This window comes from Lissotriton vulgaris, chromosome 2_1 (assembly GCF_964263255.1).
Source record: "Lissotriton vulgaris chromosome 2_1, aLisVul1.2, whole genome shotgun sequence".
NCBI classification, from domain to species: domain Eukaryota; kingdom Metazoa; phylum Chordata; class Amphibia; order Caudata; family Salamandridae; genus Lissotriton; species Lissotriton vulgaris.
The window spans coordinates 15,163,623-15,177,775 of record NC_141687.1 but is presented as its reverse complement, the minus strand read 5'-3'; the positions used below and the strand labels follow the sequence as shown (position 1 = coordinate 15,177,775).

Genomic DNA, 14,153 nt, shown 5'->3' with positions numbered 1-14,153 from the left:
CAGATATGCAGTTGTTAAATGAAATTATACCCTCCATTCTAGCTGGTGGAGGGTATAAAATCCCATTCTGAGTAAAGAACATTCTAACCTTAGACTAGTGGTCTGGATTGTTCAGAACAACTTATTTGTACCACTTAACTACTGTGATTAATGCACTTCTTCTGCAGCTGTTGTGGGGCTGTCAATAGGGCTTATGATGGGTTAAAACTACAAAGATATCAACCCAATAAATATCCTAATGGTGTCTATTATACCACATTAAAAAGGTTTTATATTTGTATTAGCCATTTTACAATACTACAATGTCTGGTTCCATTTATTGCTTTTTATCAATACATTATTTGAGTACAAGCCGAGTTGTATCTCTCCAGGATGCATCTGTTACAGTCTTTTAACCTGCTGCGGACGGCTCATTATAGCCATTAAACCTCCACCCCAGCATTAAAGGCCTGAAGCAAAAGTGAGTGTCCATAAAGAAGGAATCAAGACTTTAATGGATGGAATAAAGAACTACTGACTCTGTGAAGCTGTTAGATTATTCTAGTCATCAGTGCAGATTGTCCTAATAAAGCTCATGAGAGACACAGATGGTCACAAAAGCCAGCAGCCCAACAGTGTGTGCCTCCGTTCACATCCCCCATTACTGCCATGCACCTGTCCACCGCAGTAAATGTCAATCATGTACAGCAGGAGGTCTCAAAGGATGGATGAGCCCTCAAGATTAGGGAAACTGTGAAGGATTCAAACCCTGGTCTCACCCTATCTGCAAATCAGTGATACTGTGAGGTGGGCTGGGCTCATTGTTTAGTGGTACTAATCTGCGTACTCACACTGCACCAAAGATGGCCTTCTCCTGGGTTCCTTTATATCCCTTTCAAATGTAGTGTTAATTTTTCCTAGCTCTGAAATTAAAGATACATTATACTGCAAACCTGACACAATGACAGTAACCTCCATGGACTTTGAAGCTCAACTTTCACTCAAAGCCATTTCATTTGGATTTACCCTGCCAGTAGCCTCAATCTCAAATAAAACCAAGACAGCCTAGTACCAGAAAAATAAATTGAAACCGCTTGTCACAGAAAGTAGTTCCAGAATAGCTTTTCAAGCCCTAATCCACACCTCCCAGACTCCACACGCCTCCCTTTAAAAGCATCCTGGATGCCACAACAGGATTCAGAAGGACACAAAGAAATAGGACCACAAAACCTCAACGTGCACGATGTACAATACCAACTGCACCATCCACAACCCAGAACAATTGGCACCCTGTCTATCTTGCTGACACGTTCACCATGCCCTGTGGCTCGGAGCACACTGGCAGCCAGGACATCGTTACACTTCTCTATTTAAGCACAGGATCAGGAACATCCTTCCTGCATCCCTCAGAACCACCCCTACCCTGCTACAATTTAGGAATTAACAGAAGACACATATTTTCGAAGAGCACTAAACCCAACGAAGTAACAGTCCACCTCTACACTCAGAGCCAAGGTACCTCTTCAGTTACTCACTGACTTTATCTTTGCTTATGCCTCCCCGTAGAGCACTTTGCTACCTTTAGGCTACATTGGCACCATATAATTACTATATATAAAACTACAATCACACAGGCCTTAACAAGAATGAACCTCTTTCCAAAGTCATAATATGTTTAAATAATACACAACAATCTCTCAAATGTATTATAAATCATATTTTCCCTACTCATATCATGCTGAAGGTGACCATACATGGTTACCTATTTTTTTTATGCACGAGAGATGCAAACTATGACTGCATATGCTTTTCAATGAAATGCAATGCAGTTTTTATTTTGCCTGCAACAGTCCATTACTCAAGCACAAAGCTCTTTCATTTGCAGAAGTATGCGTCTGCAGCTGTGGGTCTACGGGAGGGTCATCCATGGGAGGAGCCAAAGAGGATCATCTGTGGGAGGCGCCAAGGATGGGAGGGGTTGTCGAAGGACATACCACGTCCAATGCAGGGAGTGTGCTGGATGCTGGGCTTTTGGCTATGGTTGTGTTTTGGAGGGGAAGCTGAAAGGCATTGCAACCTCCAGCTAGAGCCCAGTCCCAGAGGGGTGCTGGTCATTGACTTCCCGCCTCACCTGTGATAGCTGTGTCAATTAGGGAAGAGGAGGTGGCCTAATGTCTAGGGCGTTAGACCTCGAATCTGGGGAACCAGGTTCGGGTCTCAGCTAGGACGTGCAACATCCTGTGATTCTGGGCAAATCACTTAATCTCCCCGTGCCTAACAAAAATTAATGTGTCCTCATGTAATGCAACTGGTGCTCATGAAGAGCGCTCTGATACCGAATACCTACGGGTAAAGTTTGTGCTATATAAAACTCCGTAAAAAAAAAACGTGTTGGTCCTCTTGTGTGCGTGGTAATACTGTGAACTGAGTTTGTGTAGTCCCATAAAGTTAATATGGCTCTTTTCCTTTGGCTCCGATGAAGCACTGGGAAAGAATATGCAATCAAAATAACAATCATTGGCTTTTACACTGAACTATTTACCATTTTGGCAAAACGTGGATTTACTCTTTTATCACCTGGGTGCCAAAAATTTGTCAATATTAGCATCTCAATTTTCCTGTGCCGTTCTGGTTCTGCTACATCATTGTGATTTTTTTTCCTTATTTGCTTATGTTATTAACTTGGGCTTTCCCTTCACAAAACAGAGCAATTGGCTGAAACTGATAATTATAGAAACTTATGAGCCTCTGTTATTATAACATACTGGTTTATCAATAACAATCTTTCTATCAGATGGGTTACAATACTCCATTTTAGTGGAACATCTTGCTTTTCTTAAATATCTGACTGGTTCTACGTCCGGAGGTTGGTCTGGTACTGAGATGATCTAATGTGAATGAGGCTGTTGGTGCCGATGTAGCTATGAAGATTGATTACAGCAACCACAATCACTGTACCGGTCTAATTGTTTCCCTTCTGTGAAGTCGGCGGTGCACATTTAGACTAGCTACTCGTTTAAAACCCTTGCCACACTCATTGCACCTGTATGGTTTTTCCCCAGTGTGTATTCTCTGATGCACCCCAAGACTGGATGGCAGTTTAAAGCCCTTCCCACATTCGCTGCATCTATACGGTCTTTCCTCTGTGTGAATACGCTGATGTGCACTCAGATAGGCTGGGACTTTAAAGCTCTTCCCACATTCACTGCACATGTATGGTTTTTCTCCTGTGTGTATAAACTGATGTGTCCTCAGTTTTGAAGACTGGTCAAAGCTCTTCCCACACTCACTGCACCTGTATTTTTTTTCACGTGCATGTTCTTGTCGGTGGTATTTTAGGATTGTTGAGTCACTGAAACTTATACCACACTTAAAGCACCTATACAGCTTTTCTCCCCTATGTATTCGCTGATGATGTAGTAGGCTTGAAGATCGACTAAAGCTCTTCCCACATTCGTTGCATATGTATCGCTTTTCTCCTGTGTGTACACGCTGATGAGCTTTAAGATGTGATAAGCATCCAAATGCCTTCTTACATTCACTGCATATGTGGGTTTTTTCTTCTGTGTGTGTTCTCTGATGAGCCTTCAGATAGGATGGCTGACTGAAGCTCTTCCCACATTCGCTGCATCTGTATGGTTTTTCTCCTGTGTGTATATACTGATGCAGTCTCAATTTTGAAGGAAGATCAAAGGTCTTCTCACACTCACCGCACCTATATTTATTTTCTTGTGCATGTGTTTGTCGATGGCACTTTAGTGTTATCGAGTCACTGAAACCTAGCCCACACTTAAAGCACCAGTAAAGTTCTTCTCCACTATGTACTCGCTGATGGTGCAATAGGCTCGAAGACCGACTAAAGCCCTTTCCACATTCGCCGCATACGTAACGCTTTTCTCCAGTATGTACTCGCTGATGAACTTTAAGATGTGATAAAGACCTAAATGCCTTATTACATTCATGGCATATATGGGGCTTGTCTTCTGTGTGTCTTCGCTGGTGTGCCTTCAGATACGATGGTTGATTAAATCTCTTCCCACAATCACTGCAACTGTATGGTTTTTCTCCGGTATGTGTGTCCTGGTGGCGTTTTAGATTTGATGGACACCCAAATCTCTTGCTGCATTCACTACAGGCGTATGGCTTTTCTTTTGGAAGTAGAACCTTGTGGTCGAGTATGTCTTTGTATACATCCCAGGGCTCTGTTTGCTGATGGACCATCAAGGTTGGTGAAACGTGGAAAATATTTTCCCATTCGCTGCACGTGCCTGCCATTTTATGATGTGTTTTCAGTAACTTAACATTACTGGTTAATAGTCACTCAAATTCTTACCAAACCCATGTCATGTGAGCAATGAAGGAATTTGCTGCAGAGCCAGTGCATGCAAGGCTATTATTATGCGTGGTAAATGTAGCCAGGCATAGGGTTATGAATATTTTTAGAAATTAGCACTTTCTAAAGATCTTGGGACCAAGATTGGTGTTGGGCAACTTCTCATACTGCATGAACCCATCCACGTTATTGCCTTGCTTGTATTGTGCAGGTCTTTCACAAGTACAAGGGATGCTGTACTCCGACTCCTATAGCCATTATATTGTTTTTCCTTGCTTCCAGCTGGGGTCTCCTCCTCGAATGGAAATGTTTTGATGTCAAAAGAGTCTTCAGCTTCTCACAGCTGAATGTGTTGTCCTTACTTGTTCCTGTAGATGTCTGATAGGTTTGATTCATAATTCACCATTGGTAGAAATATTCATGGGTCCACTCTGTTGGATGGAAAGAGATGAAAAATCAATCATTTAGTATTTAGATACAAGTGGTCGCGCAGTGAAAGAAGTGATAAAAAACAACTTACAGTCTTGCCTACTACTGAAAAACAAATCATTAGTTCTCAAACTTTCTTTAGCTGTTAAAAAAAAAAGAGACGCTATAAAGTCCTAGAAAATTAGCAAGAATACATATTTGACAATGGAGATGCGGGGTTGGTACTGTGGTGGACATAAGAACAAGGGGCCACTCAAAAAAGCACATTTTCTCATTACATCTCCCATATGAGCTTCACTCTGCTACAGAAAAAAACATCAAACTTGGCATAAAACTAGAACTTTCCTCAAAGGAGTGCCTTTGCCTGGTTTCGTGTAAGTCCACTCAGTAGTTTATGAGAAGTTATCATTACAAAAAATATGTTGGATGGGCTTCAAAGGAATAAAAGGTAGAGCTCTCTTGAAATTGAAAAGGTTTGTTCTTTGTTTTCACACACAATTTGCTGATAATTAACATGTTTATCTTAAGCTTGGTATACTTAAATTTGTACAGCTCCATCAAAGGAGGGCATAGATAAATAAGCATTTGCAATGCAATAGGTTTCACATTTGCGAGAGTTTAAGTAGTATTGGCTTTTAAAATCCAAAACATAAATATAATGCATTGCAATTTACAATGCTAATATCTCAAACTTGCGTAAATGTGAGAACTATTGCATTGCAAATGTTTGTTTTGTTTGGGGTGGATATATGTGGTTTGTATTGGATGGCACCTCTATAGGAAAACAAAATGGATGGATGCACACTAATAGTTCCCGAGAAGGGTGGACAACCATAGTTATAGGGGTTCTGCAACACACTAGAGCCCACTAGAAGGGGCCCATGTGAAAGAGCGCTACTTGAAAAGGGAATGAGCAACTCTAAGGCGGGACGATAGGTGAAACTGGCAAATTAAGAAGTGTTGAAAGTTCACATCGGAAAAGGGTTGTAGAAAACATTAGAAAGAAGCAGCACAGAAGAGACTTGATGAAGGCGTGCCGATTAGGGGGGACAGGAAGGCAAGAACTAACCCTGCCTCTAAAGCTCGACTGCAGGTCTGGGAACAGGAGTTTGTTCCACACTGGAAGCTGCGTGCCAGAAGGACATCATTAATAATCAATCAATCAAAGCATTTATATAGCGCACTACTCACCCAGAGGGTCTCAAGGCGCTAGGGGAGGGGGGTCCGCTACTGCTCGAACAGCCAGGTCTTGAGTTGCTTCCTGAAGGCGAGGTGGTCCTGGGTCAGGCGGAGGTGAGTCGGGAGGGAGTTCCAAGTCTTGGCGGCGAGGTAGGGGAAGGACCGTCCCCCTGTGGTGGCTCTTCGGATGCGGGGGACGGCGGCGAGGGCGTGGCCGGTCGATCGAAGCTGGCGTTTGGGAGCGTAGAAGTTGAGGCGGCTGTTGAGGTATCCTGGGCCTTGGTTGTGTAGAGCTTTATGTGCGTGGGTGAGGAGACGGAAGGTGATTCTCTTGTTGACAGGGAGCCAGTGCAGGTCTCTCAGGTGTCCGGTAGCTTGTCTCCTTTCTGGTAAAGAATTGGCTTGGTAGTTTAGTCTGCACTGTTCCCATGATGCACTGGGCCAGGGACAGACTGATTTGCATATAGCCAGGTTCTGAGCTGGGATGGGGCAGTGAGATAAATAACGGTGATGGATCAAGCCCTGATCTTTGGACTGGGTAAGAGTGGTCTGCTCAATTCAGACACTCTGTTCATCACCACCCCCTTTTGTAAATCGATTTTGGCCACTATAGGTGTGGCAGGGTATACTCAGACATGAGTCCCTTTCTCACTGCTCCATCAGGATTCAAGCAAGCCGGGCCGAAGAGGCTGAAATGCCAGAAACCGGTCCCCGGTAGCTTGTCTCCTTTCTGGTAAAGAATTGGCTTGGTAGTTTAGTCTGCCCTGTTCCCATGATGCACTGGGCCAGGGACAGACTGATTTGCATATAGCCAGGTTCTGAGCTGGGATGGGGCAGTGAGATAAATAACGGTGATGGATCAAGCCCTGATCTTTGGACGGGGTAAGAGTGGTCTGCTCAATTCAGACACTCTGTTCATCACCCCCCCCCTTTTGTAAATCGATTTTGGCCACTATAGGTGTGGCAGGGTATACTCAGACATGAGTCCCTTTCTCACTGCTCCATCAGGATTCAAGCAAGCCGGGCCGAAGAGGCTGAAATGCCAGAAACCGGTCCCCGGTAGCTTGTCTCCTTTCTGGTAAAGAATTGGCTTGGTAGTTTAGTCTGCCCTGTTCCCATGATGCACTGGGCCAGGGACAGACTGATTTGCATATAGCCAGGTTCTGAGCTGGGATGGGGCAGTGAGATAAATAACGGTGATGGATCAAGCCCTGATCTTTGGACTGGGTAAGAGTGGTCTGCTCAATTCAGACACTCTGTTCATCACCACCCCCTTTTGTAAATCGATTTTGGCCACTATAGGTGTGGCAGGGTATACTCAGACATGAGTCCCTTTCTCACTGCTCCATCAGGATTCAAGCAAGCCGGGCCGAAGAGGCTGAAATGCCAGAAACCGGTCCCCGGTAGCTTGTCTCCTTTCTGGTAAAGAATTGGCTTGGTAGTTTAGTCTGCCCTGTTCCCATGATGCACTGGGCCAGGGACAGACTGATTTGCATATAGCCAGGTTCTGAGCTGGGATGGGGCAGTGAGATAAATAACGGTGATGGATCAAGCCCTGATCTTTGGACTGGGTAAGAGTGGTCTGCTCAATTCAGACACTCTGTTCATCACCACCCCCTTTTGTAAATCGATTTTGGCCACTATAGGTGTGGCAGGGTATACTCAGACATGAGTCCCTTTCTCACTGCTCCATCAGGATTCAAGCAAGCCGGGCCGAAGAGGCTGAAATGCCAGAAACCGGTCCCCGGTAGCTTGTCTCCTTTCTGGTAAAGAATTGGCTTGGTAGTTTAGTCTGCCCTGTTCCCATGATGCACTGGGCCAGGGACAGACTGATTTGCATATAGCCAGGTTCTGAGCTGGGATGGGGCAGTGAGATAAATAACGGTGATGGATCAAGCCCTGATCTTTGGACTGGGTAAGAGTGGTCTGCTCAATTCAGACACTCTGTTCATCACCACCCCCTTTTGTAAATCGATTTTGGCCACTATAGGTGTGGCAGGGTATACTCAGACATGAGTCCCTTTCTCACTGCTCCATCAGGATTCAAGCAAGCCGGGCCGAAGAGGCTGAAATGCCAGAAACCGGTCCCCGGTAGCTTGTCTCCTTTCTGGTAAAGAATTGGCTTGGTAGTTTAGTCTGCCCTGTTCCCATGATGCACTGGGCCAGGGACAGACTGATTTGCATATAGCCAGGTTCTGAGCTGGGATGGGGCAGTGAGATAAATAACGGTGATGGATCAAGCCCTGATCTTTGGACTGGGTAAGAGTGGTCTGCTCAATTCAGACACTCTGTTCATCACCACCCCCTTTTGTAAATCGATTTTGGCCACTATAGGTGTGGCAGGGTATACTCAGACATGAGTCCCTTTCTCACTGCTCCATCAGGATTCAAGCAAGCCGGGCCGAAGAGGCTGAAATGCCAGAAACCGGTCCCCGGTAGCTTGTCTCCTTTCTGGTAAAGAATTGGCTTGGTAGTTTAGTCTGCCCTGTTCCCATGATGCACTGGGCCAGGGACAGACTGATTTGCATATAGCCAGGTTCTGAGCTGGGATGGGGCAGTGAGATAAATAACGGTGATGGATCAAGCCCTGATCTTTGCACTGGGTAAGAGTGGTCTGCTCAATTCAGACACTCTGTTCATCACCACCCCCTTTTGTAAATCGATTTTGGCCACTATAGGTGTGGCAGGGTATACTCAGACATGAGTCCCTTTCTCACTGCTCCATCAGGATTCAAGCAAGCCGGGCCGAAGAGGCTGAAATGCCAGAAACCGGTCCCCGGTAGCTTGTCTCCTTTCTGGTAAAGAATTGGCTTGGTAGTTTAGTCTGCCCTGTTCCCATGATGCACTGGGCTAGGGACAGACTGATTTGCATATAGCCAGGTTCTGAGCTGGGATGGGGCAGTGAGATAAATAACGGTGATGGATCAAGCCCTGATCTTTGGACTGGGTAAGAGTGGTCTGCTCAATTCAGACACTCTGTTCATCACCACCCCCTTTTGTAAATCGGAGATGTGGCTGCGGCGGGGGATGTCCAGGATGAGTCGTGCTGAGGCGTTCTGGATCCGCTGGAGTCTTTTCTGGAGTTTGACGGTGGTTCCGGCGAAGAGGGAGTTGCCGTAGTCCAGACGGCTGGTGACGAGTGCCTGGGTGACCGTCTTCCTGGTCTCGGTGGGGATCCAGCGGAAGATCTTACGTAGCATGCGCAGGATGTTGAAGCACGACGAGGAGACGGCGTTGACTCTTCTGGTCATGGAGAGGGAGGAGTCCAGGATGAAGCCCAGGTTGCGTGCGTGGTCTGTTGGTTTGGGTGCGCTGCCTAGGGCGGGGGCCACCAGGAGTCATCCCAGGCGGAGGGTGAGGATCCCAGGATGAGGACTTCCGTCTTGTCCGAGTTCAGTTTCAGGAGGCTGTTCTTCATCCATTCGGCTACCTCTTTCATCCCTTCGTGAAGGTTGGCTCTGGCGGTGGTGGGGTCGTTGGTGAGGGAGAGGATCAGCTGGGTGTCGTCGGCGTAGGAGACGATGTTGAGGTTGTGCTGGCGTGCGATGTTTGCGAGGGGGCTCATATAGACGTTGAAGAGGGTTGGACTGAGCGAGGAGCCTTGAGGAACGCCGCAGATGACTTCGGTGGCTTCTGATCTGAACGGGGGGAGGCGGACTCTCTGTGTTCTTGCGGCGAGGAAGGAGGTGATCCACTCTAGTGCCTTCTCCTGGATTCCGACATTGCTGAGGCGCTGTACTAGTGTACGGTGGCAGACAGTGTCGAAGGCCGCGGAGAGGTCCAGGAGGATGAGGGCCGCCGTTTCTCCGTTGTCGAGCAGGGCTCGGATGTCATCGGTGGCTGCGATCAGGGCGGTCTCGGTGCTATGGTTGGCCCGGAAGCCAGACTGCGAGAGGTCGAGGGATCCGTTCGTCACGAGGAAGGCGGCCAGTTGCTTGTTGACGGTCTTCTCAATGACTTTTGCAGGGAACGGGAGCAGCGAGATGGGGCGGTAGTTCTTGAGGTCGGTGGGGTCGGCTGATGGCTTCTTTAGTAGAGCGCTGAGTTTGGCGTGCTTCCAGCTCTCCGGGAAGGTGGCGGTGTCGAAGGAGGTGTTGATGATGTCCCGCAGGTGGGGTGCGATGACAGCGTCGGCCTTGTTGAAGACGTGGTGTGGGCACGGGGCGGTCGGAGATCCGGAGTGGATGGAGTTCATCGTGCGGACGGTGTCTTCGGTGCTGATCGGGGTCCAGGTGCGGAAGGTGGTGATGGGGGGCGGTGGTTCGGTCGTGGCGTGAGTCGGTTGAGTGCTGAAGCTGTTGTGTATGTCCGCGATCTTGTTGTGGAAGTAGGCGGCGAGGGAGTTGCAGAGGTCTTGCGAAGGGGTGATGTCATTGTTTCCGGCGTTGGGGTTGGAGAGCTCTTTAATGATGTTGAAGAGTTCCTTGTTTTTGTGTGCGTTGTTGTCCAGTCGTTCCTTGAATGCAGTTTTCTTGGTGGCGTGGATCAGTTGGTGGTGTTTTCGGGTGGCGAGCTTGAGGGCAGTCATGTTGTCCGGTGTTGGGTCTCTGCGCCAGGCTCTCTCGAGGGCTCGGCAGTTCTTCTTGAAGCTCTTGAGTTCGTCGGTGAACCATGGGTCTATCTTGCTGCAGGGTCTGCTAGGCGGGGTCCTCAGGGGGGCGAGGTCGTCTGCGCAGTCGCTGATCCACTTCGTGAGGTTGGTGGCCGCTTGGCTAGGGTTCGTTGCGCTGGTGGGTGGGTTCTTGCTCAGGGAGGTCACGAGCTGGTCGGCTGTGATCTTGTTCCAGCTTCTGCGTGCAACCTGTTGCTGGTGGTGGTGGATCGTGGTCCTTTTGAAGCTGAAGTGGACGCAGCTGTGGTCCGTCCAGTGGAGTCCGGTGGCGTGGCTGAAGGTGATGTCCTTGCTGGATGAGGAGACGAGGTCGAGTGTGTGTCCGGCGTAGTGGGTGGGGGTGGTCACCAGCTGCTTGAGTCCGAGGTTTGCAAGGTTGTCCATTAGGGTGGTGGTGTTGCGGTCGTTGTTGTTCTCCAGGTGGAAGTTGAGGTCCCCGAGGAGGATGTCGTCAGCGGAGGGGAGGGCGTGCGGGCTGACGAAGTCGGCAATGTCCTTGCTGAATTGTGTGCGTGGTCCCGGGGGTCTGTAGATGAGGGTGCCTCTGAGGGTGGTCTTGGGGTTGATGTGGACTTGGAAGTGCAGGTGCTCGGCGGGTGCGAGGGTGTCGCCGGTGTTGGTCGTGATGCGGATGGTGTTCTTGTGGATGATGGCGATGCCTCCTCCAGACTGGTTGATGCGGTCCCTCCGGATGATCTTGTAGCCGTCTGGGATGGCGATGGCGATGTCGGGCGCTGAAGAGGCGTTCATCCAGGTTTCCGTGAGGAAGGCAACGTCTGGGGCTCTGGTGTCGAGCAGGTTCCAGAGCTCGACGGCGTGTCTGTGGACGGAGCGGGTGATGAGCAGGATGCATTTCAGGTGGTTGCTGCTGTTGCTCGTCTTGGTCTTAGTCGGTGCTGGGGTAGTGCAGGTCCGGATGCAGGTGAACTTGCAGGAGTGGCAGCAGAAGGGTCCGTGGGTGCTTCTCGGGGTGGCTCGATAGCATCCCGGGATTCAGCCGGCGTTGAGTGCGTAGAGTTCGGTGGCGTTGTAGGTCCGGCGGGTGGGCTGGTGTCTGCGGGAGCCAGGGGTCCTGGCACTGGGCGCGATCCAGGCGCGGACAGGCGCAGACGGGCTTACCTTTGGCGCACCTTCGGCGCTCAGTCGGTGCTCCCGCTGCGCGGGTCCGCTGTGCGGTCGCTCTGGGGGCGACATAAGAAGGGGGACGGGAGGGCGGGTCAGCTGGGCGGCGGTAGCGGGTCTGCCAATGGGCCGGTGGTGGGTGGGGCCGCAGGGGGTCAGCGGCGGGAAAACTGTCAGGCGCGCGGCTCAGCTGTGGCTGGGCCGCTCGGGGGGCAAGGGAGGGGGGGGGGGAAATCGGCGGCGGTCAGGAGCTAGGTGGGCAGGAACTCTGACGAAGCAGGAGCAGGAATCGGCAGGAGCAAGGGGGTGACCCGGCCTGGTGAGAGGCGCTGTGGTCACTAAATGTTAAGGAGGTGCTAACAGGAGCTGATCAAATTGATTTACTCCGATCTGGTCAAACAACCATTTAAAGAGGGGGAGAGGAAGTGACCGTTCTGTGCCTCTCAGAAGCGGTCGCTCCCCTCACCTCCTCTCCCGGTATCGTATCATTCTGCTGATTTGTGCCTCGCCATTGATATTATCTAAATACCAAACTGTACCGCGCTCTGCAACGCTTCTGTGCCTGCATTAATTACGCTTGTCCTTTGATCATGGTGCGCTTAGAGAATTGCTTTGTATAGCGCTTTGTGGCTTTAACTGGTGTAGTGCTTTACCGCCGCTAGCCTGAAACAATCTTACCCCATAGCGCTCCATTATTAATACAGCTCCTGTTGTTGGGACCCTAGCAAAATTTGTTTGTTTACTTTACTGCCATTTTGTTTGTGTGTTTAGGCCCGTCCCAGACCCTCCCCGCACCTCGCTCCTGCCTCCCAGCTGACCCTCCCACACTCCGCCCCCTCCACTATCCATTTATGACAGATGTCCCAACGCGCAGCGGTCGCGCCGAAGGTGCGCCAAAGGTAAGCCCGTCTACGCCCCTCCGTGCCTGGACCGCGCCCAGCGCCAGATCCCTTGGTCCCCGCATCACCCACTCCTCCCGCATTACATACGACGCCTCTACCCTATTAGCACTTAACCCCGGCCGACTCCCTAACTGCGCCCAAGCCGCACCGGGACACACCCATGGACCCTTCACCTGCCACTCCTGCAAATTCAACTGCATCAAGACCCACACCAAATCAACAAACACCAAACAGAGATCCGACACCAACCATCTTAAATGCATCCTTCTCAACACGCCATCGACCTTTGGAATCTACTCGTCACCATTTCTCCGGACATCGCCTTCCTAACAGAAACCTGGATGAATGCCTCATCAGCTCCAGACGTCATCATAGCCATCCCGGACGGCTACAAGATCATCCGAAAGGACCGCACCAACCAAACAGGAGGAGGCATTGCTATCGTCCATAAGAACACCATCCGTGTCTCAACCAGCTCAGAAGACAACCTCGCTATTGCCGAACACCTTCACTTCCAGATCCACACCGACCCCAAGACAACACTCAGAGGCACCCTCCTCTACAGGCCACCAGGACCCCGTACACAATTCAGCGAAGACATCACTGACTTCATCACCCCACACGCCCTCCCCTCCGAAGAATACATTCTACTGGGAGACCTCAATTTCCATCTGGAAAAGAGCAACAACAGTAACACTACCACCCTTCTGGACAATCTCGCCAATCTCGGACTCAAACAACTTATTAACACCGCCACACACTACGCAGGACACACACTTTATCTTCACCTCCAGCAAGCATATCTCCTTCACTCACACCACAGCCCTCCACTGGACGGACCACAGTTGCATCCACTTCATTTACAATAAGACCACGATCCACAAACACCCTCAACCAACTTTGCGGAGAAATTGGAACAAAATCACCATCGACCAGATCTCCACATCGCTTCTTCAAAAAAACCCTGCCTATTCATCGAACCCTAACCAAGCCGCCATCAACCTCACACAATGGTTAACCCAAACCGCCGACAAACTGGCACCCTTGAAAAAACATCAAATCAAGCAAGGAAGCAAGAACGCCCCCTGGTTCAACGATGACCTTAAGAAATCCAAGAAGCTCTGTCGTTCCCTTGAGAAAACCTGGAAAAAAGACCCAAACACTATCACACAAGCCGCCTTCAAAAACACCACCCGCAAACACCACCAACTAATCCGGACACCCAAGAAATCAGCACTCAAAGACCGACTAGACAACAACGCCTACAACAGCAAGGAACTTTTCAACATCATCAAAGAGTTCACCAACCCCACCGCCAGCTCCAACGACATCACCCCCTCTCAAGTCCTCTGCTACTCCCTCGCCTCATTCTTCCATGACAAAATCGCCGACATTCATAACAGCTTTGACAACCAACCCGTAAACCAGTCCACCCCACTCACCTCCGAACCTGTACCCCCTCCGAATAACCTCTTCGACTGGAACCCAATCACCAATGAAGACACCATTCGCCTGATGAACTCCATCCACTCAGGATCCCCTACAGACCCATGCCCCCATCACATCTTCAACAAAGCAGACTCCATTATCGCACCCC

At 49.5% G+C, this 14,153-nt stretch overlaps 1 protein-coding gene across 1 annotated transcript in view; it reads right to left on the bottom strand.

The window, feature by feature from the left end:
• Positions 1-265: 265 nt before the first annotated feature.
• Positions 266-14,153, bottom strand: part of LOC147729465 (uncharacterized) — an 88,426-nt gene continuing 74,538 nt past the window's right edge. Inside the window, exon 2 of the mRNA XM_086954334.1 lies at positions 266-4,743. Coding sequence (XP_086810460.1) covers positions 2,929-4,254 — 1,326 coding nt within the window. The 5' untranslated portion in view covers positions 4,255-4,743 and the 3' untranslated portion in view covers positions 266-2,928. The remainder of the gene's footprint in view (positions 4,744-14,153) is intronic.